General features: G+C 37.4%; 1 protein-coding gene across 1 annotated transcript; it reads left to right on the top strand.

Annotated features, from left to right (window-relative positions):
• The first annotated feature begins 12,612 nt into the window (after positions 1-12,612).
• On the top strand, positions 12,613-19,461 carry LOC149834030 (Sec14p-like phosphatidylinositol transfer family protein). Its single transcript, XM_090009934.1, has 6 exons — positions 12,613-12,791; positions 14,538-14,690; positions 15,939-16,085; positions 16,510-16,662; positions 17,126-17,248; positions 19,012-19,461. The coding sequence occupies exons 1-6, from the start codon at positions 12,654-12,656 to the stop codon at positions 19,087-19,089; spliced, it is 792 nt and encodes a 263-aa protein (XP_089866060.1). The 5' UTR covers positions 12,613-12,653; the 3' UTR covers positions 19,090-19,461.
• Positions 19,462-22,740: the final 3,279 nt, after the last annotated feature.

Genomic DNA, 22,740 nt, shown 5'->3' with positions numbered 1-22,740 from the left:
GCTGGCCAGACAATAATTATGTCTGTTCCAAACTCAAGAGGACCTGGCCAGAGTTCAAGCCTTAATGGTTTAGGTTCGCAATGGGTTGGAGTGCACAGAATTGGTAAGGCAGGGTCCCTGCTGCATGACATCCGCTAACTTCTCTCTTATTTTCTATTTGTATTTGATACTCTGCTGTGTAGTTTTTTTTGTGATGGAATCTTAGTGATCCCTCGTCACCATGCTCCTTATATGTTCTGCTGAATGAAATTATATTTCTTTCAAAAAAAAATCTTTATAATTTACCTGAGAAAAATCCTAGGGTACCAAAGTTCGAGTAGAAGAAGAACCCTCATTCCTACAAAGATTATGCTCTTGTTAGTAGGGCTGGTAAACAAGGTAAACAGACTGAGCTTGAAGTGTTCAAGCTTGGCTCATTCTTGTGGCGAGCCAAGCCAAGTTCGAGCTCATAATGAGCCTGAGTTAAACGAGATGAGTTTGAGTTGGCGTGTTCATAAAAAAAATACATTATTTTAGAGCAGGAGGAAATAGGATTATAGAAAATTGCATATAAAAAATGTGCAAAATACATCTAAAATATATTTTTTACTACCTTACGAGCTTCTATGAGTCAAGCGGAGCCAAGTATCTATTGTTTTATATTCAGCTTGCCAATTACAAGTTTGAACAAGCTCCTTACAAATCGAATAATAGCCGATCCAGCGGTTCAGCTTGTTCCCAGACCTACTTGTTAGGGAAGTAGAGTGGCCAAAGTCCCTGGAAACACAGAGAAAATGTCCATAATGCTAAAGGGTTTTAGCTACTGTACCTGACGTGCACAGTGAAAGGTGCTTGTGTTTGAAACGCTTTATCTTCTTTTGGCCAGCCAGTTATCATTGTAATAACAAATATCAGTTTTTGGTCATCATGATGTAGACGAGAGGGTCACTTTGCTATTCTGAAGTAGTTATTTTATTCGTTCTTTGTACAAGATTTGGCATCATATCACCAAGCTTCATAAGAAATTTGAGGTATGAATGAATAAAATCCAAATGGGAGAGATACCGAAGCAGTCCATGTACTTCAGTTTGAGGAAGATCTTTTGTTAAAACTAGAGAGTTCTTACAAGGTCTAAATGACATTGATGGTATTGAGAAGATTGAAGAGTTTGGCAAGACAGTGGATTGGTTTTTGACTACTGTAAGAAAAGGTTTTGTTCCGCAAATGATTATGCCACCAGGACTTGTGCAAACTAAAAATCATGTTGCTGAAAGTTTGGTCACCTTATTTCATGCGTGAATTTTGTTCTATAAAGCAAACACAAATGTTTGTGTGCGTGTGTGTGTATATATATATATATATATATATATATATATATATATATATATATATATATATATATATATATATATATATTAGGGGTGGCAATGGGGTCGGGTTGGAGGGTCAGCATACCTCAACCCGAACCCGACCCGTTTATTAAATGGGTAACCCGACACGACCCGCCAACCCGTTTAATAAACGGGTTGGGTCGGGTAAACGGGTTGGCGGGTCGGGTTGGTGGGTCAGGTTGGCGAGTTGGCGGACGGGTTGGCGAGTTGGTGGACGGGTTGGCGTGTTGGCTGGTTGACCCGCCCGCCTAACCCGTTTATTAAATGGGTCAGCCGGGTTGGCATACCCCTAACATGAACCCGACCCGTTTAATAAACGGGTTAAGCCGGTCGACCCGTTTATTAAACGGGTTTGTTTAAGCCCAACCCGAACCCGCCTAAGAGGCGGGTTGGCCGGTCGTGTCAGGTTTTGCCAACCTCTAATATATATATATATATATATATATATATATATATATATATATATATATATATATATATATATATATATATATAGAGAGAGAGAGAGAGAGAGAGCACGTGGAAGGAAAAGTTTCAAAGAGACTTGTGAACTGATAGTCCCATCTTGGATTATAGATGCAGAATACAAGAAATTCCTATAGCCTTTATATCAAAAAAGAGAAAATAGGGTTAGGGGAAATACAGCAATATCATGTTGAAATATCAAAACTACTTCCAAACAAGAAAATTGTGAGCTTTAGATTCAAAGGTCCTAAGGTGCTTTTTGAAAGTGAGGATGTGAACTCATCCTCTTCCGGGCCCATGTCAACTTCGAGAAGTGTGAGCACTCATTATACTGGTGCATAAATTTAGTCTAATAAATTAGAAAGCCTGCATTGATCCCAAAGAGGTTTGTTAAAGTGAACTCACCTATTGCTTTCCTGGATAAAGGTCTTCTTTGTATGATTTCACAGAAGTACAATCATCTCAACCAACGGAAGATGCGGGGAATTAGTAGTAATGAATCTCAAATTTTAAACGAATTGAATCAACCGGCTTCATCAGCCATGGCCAATAATAGGGATAACCAACCGAATCCGAGTTCTTTTAGGTTCTGTTTGGGAGCGGTGTTGAAAAGCAAAGATGAGAGGGATGAGGGGAGTGGAGCTGTCTCAAATAGATTCTTTGTGAGGATGTAAGATGAAAATATTTTTTTTTATGAGAGACCACTCACAGGATCAGAGACCTAGCCGTGCTAGCATTGTTGGTCATACTTATAATCGTTGTCCTAGCAGCGTAAAACTCCATGAGCTTACCCCTTGCATCCATAGAGTTGCCACACTTTGGCTTGCCCAAGGAGTGACGTCCATGAGATTTGAACCTAGACCACCTGCCAAATGGCCTAGTTGAAATGAGAATACGATATGTCATCTCCACTCACATCTCCCAAACTCAATCTCCCAAAGAGCAGTGCCCCTCAAATAGGACTCCCAAACAAAGACTTGTACAAATTAGATCAAGGAAAATACAACCAGTTAAATCGGATTTAGATTTGGTTTCTGAGTTCTACATCTGAATCTGAATTTGGCTGACATGCAACTTTTAGATGTAAAAATGCATATCCCATTAGCAGAGCCGGACCTGTAAAGAGGCCAATGAGGCTTGGGCCTCAGGGCCCAAAAAAATTTTAGGGGCCCATTTTTAAGGCCCGAGCTCCCCTATTTTTATTTAATATAATATAAATATTTGGAATATTATATTTGTTTAATGTGAATGCAAATTTTATTGTTATTTTGATTCTTTAAAAAAAAACGGAGGCGCTGACCCCGAACTCCTACTATTAATAGGGGGTCCATTTTTTCCCTCCGCCTCAGGCCCCATAAAACACAGGTACGGCTCTGCCCATTAGCTTAAATAAGCCCCTGTTTGGAAACTGGCAGTCAACTGTAGTTAAGGAGGAAAGTATGAAGTCCACAAATTCTATGGATTTGGTACTTCCCACCAGCTTGTTTGGGAGCACCATCAAAATTCGAGCAAGGATATTTAGCAAATACATTTTGAAGTTGTTTGGGACGATATGTGAGTTTCATAGTTGCCTCTCCAACTATTGGCCTCCAAACACACAAAATGTCGCAAATGTGGTACTTCTGCTGGGTTTCGGGTTGCAAATGGATTGGATATTTGATATGGATCAAACACTATTATTATTGGATTCAAAACCTTACAATAGGATATGCTTGAATTCTGACTTCAAAATGAAAAACTGGCATTTTTTGTATTCATATTGGTATTTTTAGTCAGATCTGGATCAAAATATGATCTGGATTCATTTCCACACGTAAAAAGGCTTAGTTTTTGTTGTTTTTGCTCTATCCAGTACTACCGTATAATTTTGGTATCCAAATTCAACACTAATAATCCGTTTTGATTCATATTTGATTCTATATCCTATGTTTGACATTTAGGACAGATAATATAGCAATATGAGAATATTTAGGTGTCACCCCAAATACTTCATCCAAAAATGTTGATTGCTGGTATATTTGAAAGTATAACTTTTTTGGCATAAAAAGGGTCGATGACAATTCACTGTAATATGACCTAATATTGCTAATTATAATATTATTCTCCCCTAACAAAATTGTAATATCCAAGGAAAATATTATTTGTAAGAAGCAAATATTATATTTATCAATAATATTAATAAATGCGTGAAAAGTGAAAACCACAGAAAATTTCACTCCCTTGGTGAAAACCCTAGATTTGTGCTTTAATTGGTGAAAACCCTATACTTGGTTCTCAACGAGGGTTTCTCATCATTTGAAAAAAAAAAAACTCTTTGGGTAGGTCTATGTCACAAATATCTTTGATTTTAAAAATATCACAATTTTATTGTGATATTTTCAAAGGTTGATGTAATACTGGAAAATATGATTTTTGAAATATCGACTAGTTAAAAATATGTCAAGTTTATATGATATAACACAATAAAATAGTATTTTTAGGGTATGTTTATTATTTATATTTTGAATATATTTTTTACATATCCTTTATGGGATTTTTATATTTATGTATACCAATATTTTTTTTAAAAAAATTCCAAAAAAGAAATTTTAAACTATCACGATACCTTTTTTGACCGAGATTTTCTCGAGAACAAGATTTGCAAACATTGGGGTAGACTTACCCGGTTACTCTCATCAACTGCATGAATCCTACTCGAGCGGAATGAGTAGACTCACATGAGCCATACCTGTATTTGGTCTCAAACTATGATGAGAACCAAATGCAGCATCTCATGCCTAGCACCAAAATTTGCATTGTTGGTGTCATCAGAAAAGAGTCTCTCTCTCTCTCTCTCTCTCTCTCTCTCTCTCTCTCTCTCTCTCTCTCTCTCATAGGTCTGGACTATAATGGTGTCAAGGAGCCATAGCCAACTAATGAAACAGATATAATTCAAGTGTATCCCATCTAGAATGCAGCAACCCTAAATTAATGACAGTCAGCTGGGCTAAGGATTTGAGAACATCCCCAGCTGACTCCAGTCGATTGACTAAAAAACTTGGTTAACTGCCCCAACTGGCAGCAATCAACTGAGCAAATTTTCTTTTTCAGAACTACCCAGCTAATAATAGTTGGATGGGCTATTACTTTTTGAGAAACTACCCAGCTGACTGCAGTCAGCTGGGGTATCGGCTGGACTAAATCCTTTTAAGAAAGCTGCCCAACTGACAACAGTCGGCTGGGCTATTTTTTTTTTTAAGAAAGTTGCCCAGCAGACAGCAGTTGGCTGTGATAGATTTTTTTTTTTTTGAGAAACTGCTCAGCTGACAGCAGTCGGCTGGGCTAACATTTTTTTGAGAATATGCTCAGCTGACAACAGTTGGCTTGGCTAAAATTTTATGAGAAACTGTCCAGCTAACAACAGTCGGTTGGGCTAAAATTTTATGAGAAACTGCCCAGCTGACAGCAGTCGGCTGGGTTAGATTTTTTTTTTATATCAGCCAACCTCTCTCTCTCTCTCTCTCTCTCTCTCTCTCTATATATATATATATATATATATATATATATATATATATATATATATATATATATATATATATATATATATATATATATATATATATATATATATATACACGTGTGTGTAGAGCCATGCGACAGACATGGCTTGTGTCAAATCTGACCCCAAATCGTGGTTGCAATCTAGGTACCCGATTCTTCTATACATATACATATACATATATATGTATTCACATGCATATGTATATGCACATTAAGCATGCCATTGATGACATAAAAACAGTTACAACTATAAGCATGGGAAAGATGAATGTTTTGAGCATACTCATATTGTAACTTAAATCAGCAGATCTGGACTAGATCTGTGCATCTATGGTGATCGACAGATCTGTCCACAATTTCAATTGGCAGATCTATTCACACGCATAGTGGGACAAATCTATCCAGATCTATCTTTATGAACAGTGGGATAAACTCAACTATATGCACAGAAATCAAAATAATGTGTACATGCCAAAATGAAATTAATTGACTAATTTAACATTACATGTATATATATACATATATACGCATATAGGAGTATATGTATATATGTATATATATATACATAATCAATGTAACGTTATGTATATACAAAAATAGACATATTCTTATATTTTAAATCAGGTTTTTTCCCTTTCTTTCATTTTTCTTTCTACCAAAAATATTACATAAACTTGACTTATGCTATTTCTCCCCGTTTAAATCAAGAGAGGGATTCATACCTTAGTTTGAAAGTGGAAATGACTGAAAAAATCATCGGATGATCTATGAAGGAGATGGATTTTCTCCTTCCTCTTCTTCTTTCCTTTCCCTTTTTCCTTTTTCTCTCCTCTCCCATGAGTTTCTCTCTCCCTTTCTGCCTCTCTCTCTCTCTCTTTTCCTCTCTTTCTTTCTTTCTCTTTTTTTTTGAGTTTAAATAGAGGATGGGCTCCTCTAGAGGGTGACGCCCCTCTAGAGTGCATATTTGAGCTGGGAGATAGAGTTCTTCTCATGTGGAACTCTATCTTCAACTCTTTCCTAAGTTTTCTCAACTAATCAGTTACCTCTCTTTATTATCTTCTTTTTTTTTTAATTATCATTTGGGTTCTTCTAGAGGGTGACGCCCCTCTCTAAAAACCTTAATTCTTGGTAGAGTTTCATAAATGTAGAACTTTGTCATATCATAAATAAAATTTTGAATTTAATTAATATTTAATATTTAATTAATTAATTATTAATTAATAAATTTTTAAAGGGTGTCTCATCCCTCTGGGAGTTGTTTTAACTTCAAAGTTCATTCAATTTAACTTATTTATTGAATTTAAAACTTTAAATTGGTTGGAATTGGATTTTGGATCTAGATTTGAATCTAAGATCCAAATCCATACCCAATACCCGTATGGATCTCAGTTTGGACCAGATCCTAATTAATATTGGTCTTAGACTGAGTCCAAATCCATATTAACTTGGATCAAATGGTTGGATTAGATCCAATCCAATCTAGAACCGATCACATCGAAGCGGGCTTTTTTGAAAAAAATATGATTTTTGGGCCAACCGTAGCCTGAATTCAGAAAAATAAAATATCGATGAATTCAGAATTTTGAGGTGCATATAAAGGTATATAACCTGAGTTTTGCTTAAATTTCACTTGATTTTAAAGGTCAAAATAAAAGGTTTTACCACATCTTATTGGCTCATTTAGGTCTTCTCAATGGGACCTGGGCCAAACCCAAACTTGATTAACGCTACCTAAAATTAAGGATTTTTCAATTTTTTATTACAACACTTAGCTAATTTTTCAGAAACCTCAAGATTAAATATAGTAGAAAAATACACGATATTATATCCTTACCCCCTTACAAAAAAATCTTCCATAAAATTAAAATGTACTGAATAAATGTGGGTAGTGTTTATGCATATCGACCTCGGGCTCCCAGGTACACTCATCCAGTCTGTAATGTTGCCAACGCACCTTCACGAATGGAATTGTCCTACTACGTAGTGTCCTCTCCTGACGATCCAGAATCTCTACCAGTGTCTCCTCTGTCGTCAAGTCAGATTGTACCTCGACCGTCTCGTAGTGGATTACATGTGAGGAGTCAGGCAATACTTTCTTAACATCGAGACGTGGAAGACTAAAGATTAAAAGGAATGATAGTAGTTTTTTGCTTACTGACAACAAGCCCAGATTTGGCCTCAAAATTCTTAGTAAGATGAAAAAAGTCTTTTAAGTGATGTACCTTTATCCTTAATAAAAAAAAGTGCATCATCTACAAATACATTATGACTCCACATGGAATGATTGCTTTCTATGCTTCTACCTCTTCCAATTTTCTGCTCAACCTCTCTATCACCAATAAAAACAAGGAGTAAAGGGGTCTCATTGTCAAATGCTACATTTTCTAAAGAACATCTCACCTAGCTAACCATTGATGATGACAGAAAACTGGGCAAACAAACACATATCATAATTTTATGATCCAACAAATGTCAAAGCCTAAAAATTAATATGAGAGTCTGCCTCAAGAATTCACAGTCTATTCGGTCATTACCCTTAACCAGATCAATTTTAAACATAAAACTAGCTTTCTTACTTTTAGAGAGGAGTTGATCATCACATGAGGTTACGGCAGATGGAAGGGCTAGGCTTTGGTTGTTCATGAATTTTATAACTTCTCCAAGATAGTGGTGGGGAATGGATCCAAAGCCCTATTCTGGCATGACATGTGGTTGTATAAACTGCTTCTTAAATTTATTTTTCTCGACCTCTATCATCTTGTTAGAAGGAAATATTGTCGGGTAAATGAGTGTTCGTCGATGGCCTTGAAGGTGTGGAAGATTGTGTTGAAGCGTGATCCCAAAGTTAAAACACTTCAACAATGGTCTACACTAATGGTCAAATTAGAGTGCATTCCATTGTCACAAAAACATGATTGCTTGGTATGAAAATTAACTAGTGATGGTGTTTTTTTCCATTTTCTCAATGTATATAACAATATCTCCTCCTTCCATAGATTGGCTGCCTTGCAAAACTCTTTGAGGAGAGGGTTTACCTTTAAGGGTCATACTTCAAGGGAAACTAAAAACAAAATGTAGACTAAAAAGATTGGGTTTCCATCTATGCAATAAATGTCATTTATGTCTCTGCAACAAGGAATCGAGCCAACATCAGTTTTTGGAGTGTGCATTCTTCAGATCTTTGTTGATGCAAGCTTGGGGCGACTTCCACTATAGCTGAGATATCGTATTTCCTAGGTAGGTCCTTATTGTAGCACACTTGCAAACTAAAGGAAAGAAATGACTCTTATTGTGGCGGGTTTGGGTATTGTTTGCATGGAATTTAGTATGACAAGAGTGCAACAACCATATTTTCAAAAATAAGCGCAGAGAATCAGACCATTTGCTTCACCTACTGCGATGGGAACTAACATATCGAGCGTGCAGAAAATGGCAAGGGAGCTCTCTTTCTTGGATCCAAAACAACCAGTATACTGTTGATTGTGGAGAGGCAGGTTTCACATGTTTCTCTGTGATTATGTCTTTTGTTGTTTTCTAGCTTAGGTATGTGAAGTGTGTGTGTGTGTGTTCATATATATATATATATGTGTGTGTGTGTGTGTGTGTGTGTGTGTGTGTGTGTGTGTGTGTGTGTGTGTGTGTGTGTGTGTGTGTGTGTTCATATATGAATGTGCATGGTGTGTGCATTGCGGGTGTGTGTGTGTAACGTCGCAGCCCTCCTGGGGCGGTTACGAGAAGAGGAGAAATCGTCGTCCCCTCCCTCTCCCATGTAAATGGAAAGTGGGAGAGGGAGAGGGGGGAAACGAACCCCATTAAGGATGGTCGGGGTGAGGGGGGGTAACTGACGTCCCCACTCATGGCTATAAAAGCCATGGGGGGCTCCTCCCTTCCCCCATTCGATCAACCAGAGTGAGGGAGAGAAGCAGAGAGAACGAGAGAAGGAGAAGAGGAAGTGTTGCAACTGCCAGCCACCAAGTAAGTTCCTCTCTCTCTCTCTCATTTTTTGTTCAGAGCAGAGGTTGTTGACAACCTCTTGGTTGTCGACGAGTTACAGAGATGCAGGGACAGAAAGAACCATGTCCTTGGCTCAATAAGAGGGGGTAGCTAAGGGTTTTTCCCTCTGCTATTGCCATTGACCTTTGACGAAAAATGGGGAGGGACAAACCACCTGCCGCAAGGAGGTCCGACCATTGCCCTCATCATCGGCTGGCATCGATTGAAAAAAAAAATAGTGGAAGAAAGAAGAAAAAAAAATGGGGTCGACAGCCGTCGCCAGCGGCACCGCCCCATGTGCAGAAACTGCAACAGTTTAACAACAATGGTGTTGCCAAAACTATTGCAGAAATGGTGTAAGGAAGACTCAGTCTGCGTTTTCTACAGACCAAGTCGGCCACGTTGCTTGGTTTGGGCATGGCCAGACCATGCAAGGTATGGACAACTGAGCCAGGCCTATGCATTTTGGATAGAGTGAATCGGTCTCGTTAGACCAAGTCAGGCCGTAGTTTGGACAAACTAGTTAGGATGATCGAGCCAGGTCTGCATTGTGTGGACAGACCGGTTCAGTCTGGACAGACCGAGCCAAGTCTATGTAGTTTAATAAAATCGAGTTGGGATCTAGCAGATAGATCGAGTTAATCTTATCAGATCGAGTCAAGTTTTGTTAAGGATGAATCAGTTGGAGTACAATAAGTCAGATCCTTTTTTATTAATGGGCTTAATTAGACCAACTTGATCAGGATAGAGACAAACCATTGCGAGCGGGTTTGGATCAAGAATATCGAATCTGAGATTCAAATTGAAATTTAGTTACAAACCTAAATGATTCGTTTTGAAATTATGGTGGATTTGAATCTAGAATTTAATATGAAGTTGACATAGTGTAAAGAGGCGGTGTAGAGGCGACATAGAGGTCGCTATAAAAGGTTGAAAGAGCAAAAAGACCATTTTACCCTTGGTTTGCTTACATAGTAAACAATGCATAACTTGGTGCCCCGAAGTCAGATTCAGATGATTCTTGAATCCTTGGATTTTACTGCTTGAGTAGAATTTATTAGTAGGGGATGTGAGAAAAAACTCTGAAAGAATAGAGTCGGAGTTTGACATTTAAGTTTAAGGTTATTTTGGTAATTTTGATGATGATATGAAGTATTTATTGATTTCAGATCAAAGGTTGTGTGAGACTAAGAATTAAAATTTAAGCATTTCAGGTAAGTAAATATTTGTAAATTCCTCCTTAATTGATTAAAACACATGTTAGCTAATTTAGGCATCTTTCTATGTGATTCTAAGTACTTTAAGTATGTCAATCTTGTTTATTATGAATAGACATTGTTTTGCATGCTTAGAAATCTATAAAGTTCAAGTGTGATGCTTAAACCTGATCATACATATTTTATGATTTATTATATAAATATGGCATGACATGATTACATATAAGAGATTGATGGTAGAGTTTCAAAGTCTCAAGTTGGGTATTATGCTAGGAAACGTCACGCTTATGCCTTGGGATGTGCATTGTAAGTGTCATGAATTAATTTATGGTGGGTTGTCATCCTTAATGGTTCAGACATGTGAACATGTGTTAAAAAGTAGTTAGTGGATATACATTAATGATTGTATAACGCACTAACTTCAAGATGTGAATATTGAGATAAAGTTGTGTATAGAATGACCACACATAATATGATAGGGAAGTTTACTAGGAGGCATGGTCTAGGGCAATGTTGAGGTGTGTACATCTTGAATAACTTGAGAATACCTCATATGTTCCTAGGTGACTCTTAAGGGTTAAAACGTTGCCTACTAGACACATGTATGATATAGCATAAACCACAAAACCTTAAGGGTAGGTATAGCTTCTTAAGACACCTTGGGGGTATGTATAGGTCATTGAGACACCTTGGGGGCAGATATAGCCACCTTGGCTCTTTGGCTAGCTACCAATTGAACTCCTTTGCTTTCGGCTTGCAACCGATGAGCAGTTGCAACACTTGTATCCGTAGTCTGGGCTGGTTTGAACTACGTTATTGTGAGTGGTTCATATGTTCGACCAACATTGTAGACTCTGAGTTGTTTACATGGGTCATTACGCTCGAGGAGGCTATGCCCGAAATAGCTAACTAGAATAGAAGATGTGTTTGAGAATAATGTTAGAAATACTGAAAATGGGGTAAAACTTATAAATAACATGTGTGTAAATTAAATAATAAACTAAACTACGACTTGGAGCTTAGAGTTCACTACAATTGCAATGGTCGTGTCTATTTGTGAATAGAATCTTACTAGATTGTAGACTCACCCCCCTTCTTTTGGTTGCAACTGTAGGTTCAGGGACTGCTGCCGTTACTCACAGGACTTAATGCGACTTTGCCACATTAGAGGTATGGTTCACATTTACTTTTTATTCTGCTTTTGTCTTTGGATGGTTATGATATTGTAAATGGATGTATGGACCTTCAGTTATTAAATGAAAAAAAAATAACATAGTTTGAAATTATTTTTGAGATTATTGAGTGATTTTCTTCTAAAAACTAACGTCCACGAACTCGGGCTCGAGAGGCCTCGGATCGGGTCGTTACACTATGTGTTCCCTAAGGATGAACATGGATCCTTTTGGTTGTAACTTAGATTATCACAACTTTGCACCATCAAGCATGGCAACTACAACAGCAACTGGGTTGAGGCGGCTGTGATCTGGGACCAAGCAGACTGCAACTTCATGGAACAAAGGCGGTTAACTCAGAAGCACGCACAATCTGCTCTTCACTGCTCTCTTCGAAACAGATTGTCGGACATCTATTTTTTTTATGTTTTCTTATTTTTTAAAGTTTTAATTTATAGAGTGATTATCCTTTGCCAAGAAAATCTTGATAACACGATTGGTGACCACGGTTGTCCTTTTTTGAGGATTGAAGGACATCAAATTTCAGCTTTAAATGAGACGAGCTCGAGCTGACGCGTTTAGAATTCAAAAAACGAAAAGTGATAGAAAATTCTACAAAATTCAAAAAAAAATTGTTCTAATTAATTGTAGGTAAATTATTAGCTCCATGAAAAACACAAAACTATGCCAATTGCCAAACAAGATTCAAGCGTGAAGGCCACGACCTGATAAGAACTTGAGCTCTCCAATTAAGTTGAACAAAAAGATGTGATGAAACCCACAATGCATAGACCGTCGGATTTCAAGATGAATGGTGAATACAACATAGTGACGTGCAAAACACTTGAGCACATTGTGCAGTACCCACGCAACACAACTGAGAGAGAGAGAGAGAGATGGCGTTCGCATCACGTGCGTCTCTTCCTCTGGCTCAGGGCTTCTCTCTCCCACGTCCCAGAAGGATGATTCCCATACTCCGCAAATCGACCCTCGACAAGAATCTCTCCACATCATCATCCCTTGATGAACAGAAGGTAAGGTACTCTCTCTCTCTCTCTCTCTCTCTCTCTCTCTCTCTCTCTTGCCGAAAGTTTAATTTATATGAGTTATAGATTTCCTATTGTAAGTGCGTTCTTAAATCTATGTGGTGCTGTTTCAGTGTTAAAATATGAGTTTTCTTAGGGCAACTTTACCAGAACACTGTGGGCACATTACGTTTCTGAATTGCAGTTGGGGTCCAGAATGGGTGACATTAACTTGAGCCCTCTTGCTTATCGGAGTTCGATTGGGCATTTGATTTGTGAGTTTGGTTTGATTGCGTTACAAATATGGAGGAATGAGGGATTTTTTTTGTGTTTGTGTTATGATACTGGTCTAAAATGTAGGTTTTCTTTAATGTATTTGATGGCTGTATGTGTTGGAAGTGAAAATTTGGGGTTTTAAATGCTACCAAGCTACCTCTCCGTCGATTTATATGCATTTTTTTGGTATCCTTTTGTTCAGTTTCTTCTTTTTTATCTTTAGAATATGATGCATAGTGAAATAGGTTCTGTTCTATCAATATCAATGGCATTTTTCTTTTCTTTTCTTTTCTTTTCTTTTTACAATTGGCGCTGCATAAGTGATGTTGCTGCATGAATTTAGCAAAAACTGGTCGAATTTCCAGATACGGTGTGGTGCTTTAGTGTTTTATTAAAAAATTTATTATTATTCTGCAAAACAAAGTTTAATATTTTCCAGTTCATTTCTGAAACTTGTTGCGTTCAAATTTGGATTTCTGTAGGATAGTATGTCGAGTAAACAGGGATATGTTTGTCGAGTGCATAGTAGTAGCTAATATTATTTGCAAAACTTGTAGGTTAATTTCATCATTCAGTAATCAGTGGAATACATGCTGTGTCAATGTAAGGAAGTGTTTTGTTTGGATATGAGGGCACTTTAAGCCTACCACCCAAAATCATAAGATTTTTTCTGAACTTCCGGTATCCATGAATAAGAATTGGCAGTAGCATGTCTTTCTTTTGGTAGTGGATCTGATGGGTGTTTTCCAATTCAGCATTGACCCAATAGGAGCCATGTGAGGATGGGAACATATGTGCTATAGAAGAGGCAGAACTGGGAATCCCCCATGATGTGGGAATCCTTTTTATAAGCAGAGAAAGGATGCCTTCATCCTAAATTTCAGAAATTGATGAAAGTTTCATTCGGCTTAAAACAATGTATTAATGTTTGAAATTTTGAAACAATGTGCATACAGTGAAACTAGAGAGACCTAGAACTCTGTTCATTGTGAACACCTTTACACCCTTGTCCTAGCCACCAAATTCCTTAATGTTTCCTCTGGAACTGAAGTCACGTCCAACATTAGCTGGTGACATTGGATGGCTGACCTTCAAGTGATGCACTATTAATGTTATTGAATGCTATGTTTCTTGGTTGCCTTGTTATTAGGAAATTGGATTCATGCAACGTTATAATCCATGTCCTTGACACCTCTAAGATTTTTCAAGTTGATAAAAGCTTCTAATTCCTTTTTTGACGTGTTTGAAAAAGTGAAATGCACTGAACCTTTTAGCTCTCACTAGATGCCTAACCACTAGCAAGTTACTAGAGAAATGGTTCTTCATTGTTTCATTACTTAGGCAGTTACGCCTTATTTTGCTGCTGATTCTTTTCTGCACATGCTTCTCTTTGATTTTTTCTGGTATCTGTATGATGATGTAGATTCTCATGTGTCTTTTGTTTTGTACTCTTTAATTGGTGTTGTTTGAATTGTGCAGCTCATACTAGAAGTAAAGAACAAGCTTCAGAGAGGGTACCCCATGCTTCCACTAGGCAGATATGGGAGGGATGATGATGAAATGATTCTGTGGTTTCTGAAGGATCGAAAATTTCATGTTGAAGATGCCATTGCAAAGCTTACCAAAGCTATCGTATCCATAACAAAACATTTATCATTGTGTTAGAGGATATCTGGAATTAATCTCAATTTACAGAGCAGACTACCGTATTTCATTCAGTGTTTTATTTTTATTTTTTAGTATTTCCTTTTAATAGTAAGCAAAGGGATATTTATTTGTGGTTGGAAATAATGATTGCCATAGATTGAATAAGTCTCAATGGTAGTGATTCCGTGGCTTTAGTTATCTATGACTTTCAACAATGTAAAAGATATTGCTTTTATCTATTAAGAAAGAAAAGATGTTGCTCTCTGAGCCGGCTACTTTAATTTGCTTTCACTATTAGAAATTATAGGAGTTTTACTGACAAGGTGAACATCTATTGCACTTTCTGAAGATTTACTGCCGCAGCATGTGATTTTGTTGACTGACTTTGGCCATTTGACTAGTCAGGTCTAAGTGGAGGTCAAGTTGCTAGAATATAGGAATACATACCAATTGTCACCAACTCTGGATTTGACTGGCTTGAGTGATTGAAGGCTGACTTCCTAAGTTCTAACTCATGGGAGTTGCTTGATACTGATCTTGCTCTAAGTGCACACTGACCTAAGCTGGAAAGGGCCAAGGCAGCCAGCTGAGACCTTAGGCCTAGAGATCGTTATCCAGGCTAACCCATCTAGTTAAACCATGCACTCAGGTCATCCTGTTTCAACTAACTGGCATATCAGGTGCAAGTTAGTTAGGTGCATGGACTGACCTGGATTGAAGGATATTCCACTTGGTCTTGGAAACTAGACTTTTGAAGTTGATTCTTCAGGGTCTGACTCTGCAATCATGCCCAAACAACAGAGTTGAAATGGATGCAATATATGTTGAAAAAATTAAATAGTTCTTAACTTTATCTTGCAGGAGGGATGGAAGAAAATGTTTAGGTTGGTCCCTTGTGCCTCGTTACTACTTGAGGCTTCTCCAATATAAGCAAGCACAGCCTTGTGATAATGATAGACTGCTGGTGTGTACATTTTTAAATATCTCAACACAGCCATTTTTTAGATTGTACCATCTGCTAAGTTGCAGAACAATTTTTTTAAACTACTTCTGAATTTTGAAAATGTTCTGTAGCAAATTCTGGACATTAATGATATCTATTCATATAATTTTTCTAGAAAATGTTATAGTGGTCTTCTTTCTTTGAGAGGGCTGTCTATGCACTTTAGAATTCATGGGCTATTTACCTACTTTTCCTACATGTGCTTCTTTATCTTCCTTTCAACTCTATAGACATGGCGTAGAGAATTTGGTGTGTCAGATCTATCAGAAGATGCTGTCAGTGGCATTGCTAAGACTGGAAAGGCCTATGTCCATGAATTCCCTGATGTTTATGGTAGGCCAGTTCTTGTGGTGGTTGCCTCTAAACACTTCCCAGCAGTGAGTGTTATTGATAGAAAAAGAGCATTCTATTTATGATCATGAACTTCATAACAGCTGTGGCACTTTATTGGTTTCTTTGCTTTTCAGCTATTTTTACAAAGTCCATGAATGCTCTGCTGCCCTTTTATTTCCAACTATACCATGACAGTCCCTCTTTCTCCTAAATGTAAAAGATCATGTATATTGTAACAAATGATTTGGTTCTAGAGTAATCGCTATGTCCATTACCTGCTTGATGTTTATGTTGCACCTCTTGGATCCTTTAGTTTTACTTTCAGTTTCAGCTATGCAGAAGTAACTTTGCTGGCAGCCTGGCACTCAAGTGCACTTTGGAAGCTTTGTTGTGTAGTTCATGTGACATTTTCAATGCTTTTCTTTGTTTCCTCTAGTATGACCTTGTAATTCCTTTTCTTTTTTCCAGAAGCATGATCCTTTGCAGAGTGAGAAGCTCTGTGTCTTCCTCATTGAGAAAGCCATCAGTAGACTGCCTCCTGGAAAAGAAGAAATACTGGGAATATTTGATCTCCATGGATTTGGCCCTGAAAATGGAGATATTTCATTTTTGAAATTCTTGGTAAGTTTTACTTATCAAGAAGCTTTCTTCAGATATTTTCTTCATTTTTTCGTACATAAGATATTACATAACTTGTGACTTTCTTTTTCAAGAGAGATGTTTTTCTAGCTGAATTCTGGTCATTTTTGTGAAATAAAGTGGGTGGATAGTGGATACTAATGGCTAGGATTTCTCTAGGCAGTGGTTGCGATGGTGGTGTCCATTGGTATGAAAAAAATTTGTTTTCATGGATGTTTTTTTATTCCAAGAATTTTTTCTTAATATGGAAAGGAGGAAATCAGGAACTGAACTTACCTGAGCTTCACATATAGAAGGACCTGTATTTCCTGCCAAGCCATTATCTAGATCTTAAAACTTCAGACATGTATTCCATAATCTTAAATTTGCTCTGTATGTGTTTATAGGTGCATATGTATTCATTGATTTCACCTTATAAGTTATATTTTCTTTTCCAATGATGCAGATTGATGTCTTCTATTATTATTATCCTAAGCGATTGGGCCAGGTCCTTTTTGTAGATGCCCCTTTTATTTTCCAGCCAATTTGGCAGCTGGTGAAGCCCTTGTTGAGATCCTATGCAAGTTTGGTATGCTTATATATAGTTTCTTGTCAATTATGTCACATGGATTCTTTATTGTCAATAAATATGCATTGTATGGTTAAGCATTGGTCTATGTCTGCTTTCTTTGCTTGATACATTTTATATTTACCAAAACTGGGTATCATAAGAAGTGTAAAATGGATACCTCTTATTTTATTGGTGATATATGAAGAAATACCAGCAATGGTGACAACAAGAACAACTGTATCATCAACAATGACATTGTTGATGGTTATAAAAAGTTCCTTGGTTTATATTTTCATATACATTCCGGCCATATTGATTACATATGACTGGTCAGATTACCACAGATGTGTGCGCTTAAAAATGTTGGACGATTCTCATCTATCTTTGAAAATGCAAAATTGATGAGCCTTCTTGGTCTATTAAAGATCTATCCAACCACAATAAACAGAGCCAATTTATGTATTCATCTTTGTGGCATCACATTAACTTTTTACATGGTTCATACCAAAATACATTTGGGCACGTTTAAATGGGCATGTGATTAATATCCATGCATGAGCTTTTTGTTCACATTTTGATAATTTGACCCTTAAGGTTTTTTTTTTCCTTTTCATTGATGACCTTTTCTTCATTATTTAAGTGGGTAGTTACTTTCTCAGATTAGGATACTTGACTATTTTCAACATTTTGTAGTGGTATATATGCACGTGCACACATGCACATGTGCATACATGCAATGCTATTAAAATGAACAGCTTATAGTGTATGTTACAAGTTCAGCTCATTTTTTCCTGATAATAAATCATCTTTGATGCATAACCTACACTAGAGAAACTGTGTAAGGGCACATTGGAACCACCTAGTCAATATCACAAGGTGGAAACCTTAGGATGAGATGTAGTAAGCCAACGTCTCAAGCTGATGTTCAACTTGGAGGAGGAGCAGCAAGCAGACAAAAATCAATATAACAAGGCATGCTAAATGAAATAATGACTAGGAAAATTTAGCAGCCTCAAACATAATGACTTAAACTATTCATCTCAAACTCTTGAGAATTCTATCTAAAACTTTCATATATATAGTTAAGTGATAATTGACCAACCTTCCAGTGTTCTAATTTATGGCAAGAACAATTGCATTATAAAATGTTTTCCTGTGCAAAAGAACAAGCAAGGACCTGAGGCTATGTTTTAAATGGTGAAGCAAAAAAGCTCAAAAAGGCTACTCGTAAGGTTCATTGGATTTTTGTTCCGGGATCATGGGGCTGTCTCATGCATCAGTATCTTTGCTGCAACTTTAGATAATTGGCTAAGAATGGACCTTAGTTACAGGAAGCGGAGCAGTTGATGAAATATTGGATTGAACCAAATGTGGTCCCTGTTGATGTTCATGTCCATTTTTTCTGTTTAACTTGCATAGTTTAACTAGAAGAAGGCACAGCGCCACCGTTGCAGTAAACTTTTTATTCATAGAAAGTAGATACCACATTATGATTGCAATAAAATTTCTATTCATAGAAAATAGAGATATAGATAAATAATAAATATGATAAAAATGATCATAAATGAATTTTATAGATAAGACCAAATTATTCAATTTCATGAATGGGATATATGCTTTCAAAGAGTTCATCAATCTATGCTGCAGCGAAGAAGATACTGAATGGATGTTGATGTGTCTTGAGACCATATTCATTCAATATATCAGTTTTAGTTTTAGTACTTTATTTATTTATTTAATCATGTATTTTGCTGATGGTTTTTATCTGCACTTTATTGAAGGTAAGATTTTGCTCAGCAGACACTGTCCGCAAGGAATACTTCACGGAGGCAACAGCACCCCTGAACTTCAGAGACTGAGTGGGTGCTGTTAATACCATTTCCTTTTCACACTTATATTTGAACATGAAAATGTTGTATTGGTGAGCAATACCCTGTTCAAATGGCCTACTACCTATTTGTCCGACGTTTCTGACACTAAATATAAAAATGCCCGTTCTGTTATTCTAGAAAAAGTTCTGAAGACTTCTGAAGGGAAGAGATTGATCACCGCCATCATGTTTTTCCATAGTGACATTAACAAAATCTATGTCGGATAGTACTCCTATGACACAGGATATCAGGGAATTGCTAGATTTTTCTGCATTAAAACTAGTTTTAACATGTAAGAAAACTCTTGAAACCTCTTTCTTGGTTATATGAGATCATCAATCTGCATGACGTGGTTCTGTAAATTTGAGATGCACCCAGTTGCTCAGAAAAATGTCTCAATATCTGTTCGCTGGATTTTCGCCACATGAGAAGCGAATCTTCCCAAAATCTTTGCCACGTTTTCTATTAGTGATACTAAGACAAATCATCTTAGTTCAGCCATGCATGTACCTTCAAGCTCTGTCACAAGCAGTGCATAGGCAACTTATAGTTTGCTATCAATATCAGTTATCGGTTATATATGGCCACATATTGGTAAATTTACATTACTAATTATAATATAGTTTATAGTTAAAGTATGAAAAGATACTTGTTTCAAACAAGAATGCTACTATGTTAATAGCTTTTCCTACTTTTGATCTTATAAATAGTATGCAAAATGGTTCCCTACTAAGATGTAGACCTATATCTATTCGGATCAGAACCCAAAATTAGAAAAAATCCAGTATGTTATAAAGCCGAGCTAAAATATCTGAACCTAAAACATAAGATCCAAACAAAATCCAGTATGTCCCATGTTAACTCATTTGATAAATAGATGCATTTAGTCATTAAATCAAGGTTTTATTATGTGATCGGCATGACCTAATACTTGATCTACACAACCCAGTAGTACTGAGATCTATGTGCAAAAATAAAATAGTTAACGAAGAATCTTGGCAACCCAAAAATTAAGAAAGAAAATAAAATCAAAAGAAATAAAATGTTAGACAAATGAGGGTTTCTAAGAATCCTATATATTTTCAGTCATTCGAATCAAAATCCCTGAAAAGAAATCAAACAAATGAGGGTTTCTAAGAATCCTATATATTTTCAGTCATTCGAATCAAAATCCCTGAAAAGAAATCAAACTGTTGTTTATATAAATTAAAAAGAAACTCTCTTTTTTAGGTACAGTTTCTTTTATTAACCATGAAAAAAGTTTATATGCATTTGTGAACAAATTTAAAGCATACGTGCAATTTTGAACCATGCTGAGAACTTAGGTTCCAGTTTGAGAATTACTACTTTTTTAATAATCAAGCTGGGGATACCTTCAGCTGGATTCGAACCCAAGACCCCTCAATTATGACAGTGAGATTTACCATCCAGCTATGTCATTCAATCCGGATCCCAAGGAAAAACATATTGCAGTTTTATAGTTTTTTTTTACTCGGAAAACCGCTCCAGGCGCAGAGACCTAGCTGTGCTGGCTCTGCCTGCCGTACTTAGGTCTCTGTCCATGTCAGCATAAAACTCCGAGGGCTTACCCCTCAACCTCAGGGAGTCGCCAAGCTTCGGCTTACACAGGGGGGGTGACGCCCATGAGATTGAAACCTAGACTGCCCGTCAAATGGTCTAGGCCCCATTCCACTTAAGCACATCGATTATGCTCTGCTTAATTTGAGAGAGAGAGAGAGAGGTGCGCTTGTGCCCATCTAAATAGTGTGTGCCAACAAAAAAACTATGAAAAAGAGAGTGATGTTGTGAAAATTGAGTTACCTGAGTCCAGTTTACAAAATCTGGGAAGGAAAAGATCTTGTTTTGATGCAGTTTCAAGTTTCAAAACAAGGTCTAGCAGATGTTTGGTGCAACCTGCATAGTTTTCAAAGTTTTTTCCGAAATCTGTCTTCTGCCTTCGCTCCGAGTATACTCTGTGCAACTGAGCATGATGATGGAAGTCGACGTTATGAATTTGATTGTAGATGAGCATATCACTTGTTAACTTCAGTGATATCGTCATAGAACTCAACTCTCAATTCGTATCATGTCCCTTAGCTTTGATATCTGAATAAAACTAAAAAAAAAAATACTTTAATTTAGCTGTGTTGCCAAATTTACAAAATAACTGGGTGCTTTTGACCGTCCCACTGGCAATTGGTTTGGAAAAACAAATGGAGTGATATGAACTATATAGAATACGCATTTAAAAATACGCTTGATCAACTTCCGCTAGGCAGCTCTGCGCATAAGGTGGTGTGTAGGGCTAATAAAATTATTCAACACATGGAAATGTGTTGGTATGCAGCCTTTGGCCGTTAGGCTGGCCAGATCGAGCAGTTTGGCGCGTCGTGGGTTTTCAACAAATTAGTTGCGAGTGAGCGACCGGAAGGCTTGCGGCGGTAAGGAATAACCATCGTGCCACTAGCTTATTGAAGAAATAGGCTTGTGACAAATTGACATCAGAGTAGAAAGATTCACCGAGACTTTGTTGTTCATTATGTGCAACACTGAAGAAGACAGAAATAGTTTATCTTGGTTATGCAAATTTGCGCAGCTGAAGTATTGTTGACTGAGCACAAAAGCAAGATGTTGGCAGGATGGTACGAGACATCTTGATCATGGTAAGCAGAAGTGCAAGGTTGCTATATAGTTGGCTAAGGGAACATAGATAAGCCAAAGATTCTTACCAGTTGTGTGTTAGGCTCGCAGGTGGAGTGTAACGTTTGCCTTGTGCATGCAAATAATACATGTTGGATTCAGGTGGATGGATTTGCACCTTTGGGTATGAGAGACTCAACTAAACTTCTATATTCTCTCCCTAGATAGTGGGTTAGCGGAGTGCCCATCTTGAGTAGAATGCTCATTGTTTTAGTCTCTTGACTTGGCAGTTCTTCTGTAGATTGCGTGTGAAGAAAAAGTTGTTCATGGCTCATCGGTTTGGTTCTTGCGAAAATATTTTGCTGACTCCAAGAGATAGTTATAGCATGCTGGCTCTGGATGAGAGTTGCAGCGTTGGACTAAAGTGCCTATATGAGGATGAGTGCTCAGGAAGACACTTTAAATGACCGCTTTGGGGTGATACGCGAGTAGGTGTCCCCCACTTGAGAACTAGTTTGGACCGTTGAAAAATCGCAAGTTGGTGCCCAAAAGAGTTGATATTCCTGTGACACGCATTGGTGGTCATATTTCTCTGTGAGGACCACGAAGGGCTTAGAATTACCCATGCTAGGGTTAAAAGGCACCTCAACCATGAGCTTGAAGATGATACGTTTGTCGTGTGGGTGAGGATGACTCGCTTCTATATGGGACTGTGTTGGGGTCCCTCAAGCAAAGAATGTTTGATGTTGGTAAAGCAAAAGACCATTGTCTAAGTGATCGAAGACGGGTTAAGGAATGGGACTTGACGTGTTAAAGGTTGCGGTAATGGTGGATAGAAACCAAAATAAGTTGAGTAAGGTGAAGAAAAGAAGTAGACCAAAGATAAGTACAAAGGAGAACTAACATATCAGTTAAGACTGTGTTCTTATATACACCGGTATTGTCGCGGACGATAATGGTTTAGGTGGGGGAGAATGTTCCAGACCGAGCTTTCAGAAT

This window comes from Nuphar pumila, chromosome 6 (genome assembly GCF_984573655.1).
Source record: "Nuphar pumila chromosome 6, dmNupPumi1.hap1.1, whole genome shotgun sequence".
NCBI lineage: Eukaryota > Viridiplantae > Streptophyta > Magnoliopsida > Nymphaeales > Nymphaeaceae > Nuphar > Nuphar pumila.
The sequence above is the reverse complement of the archived record's forward strand: the minus strand, read 5'-3'. Positions and strand labels throughout refer to the sequence as shown.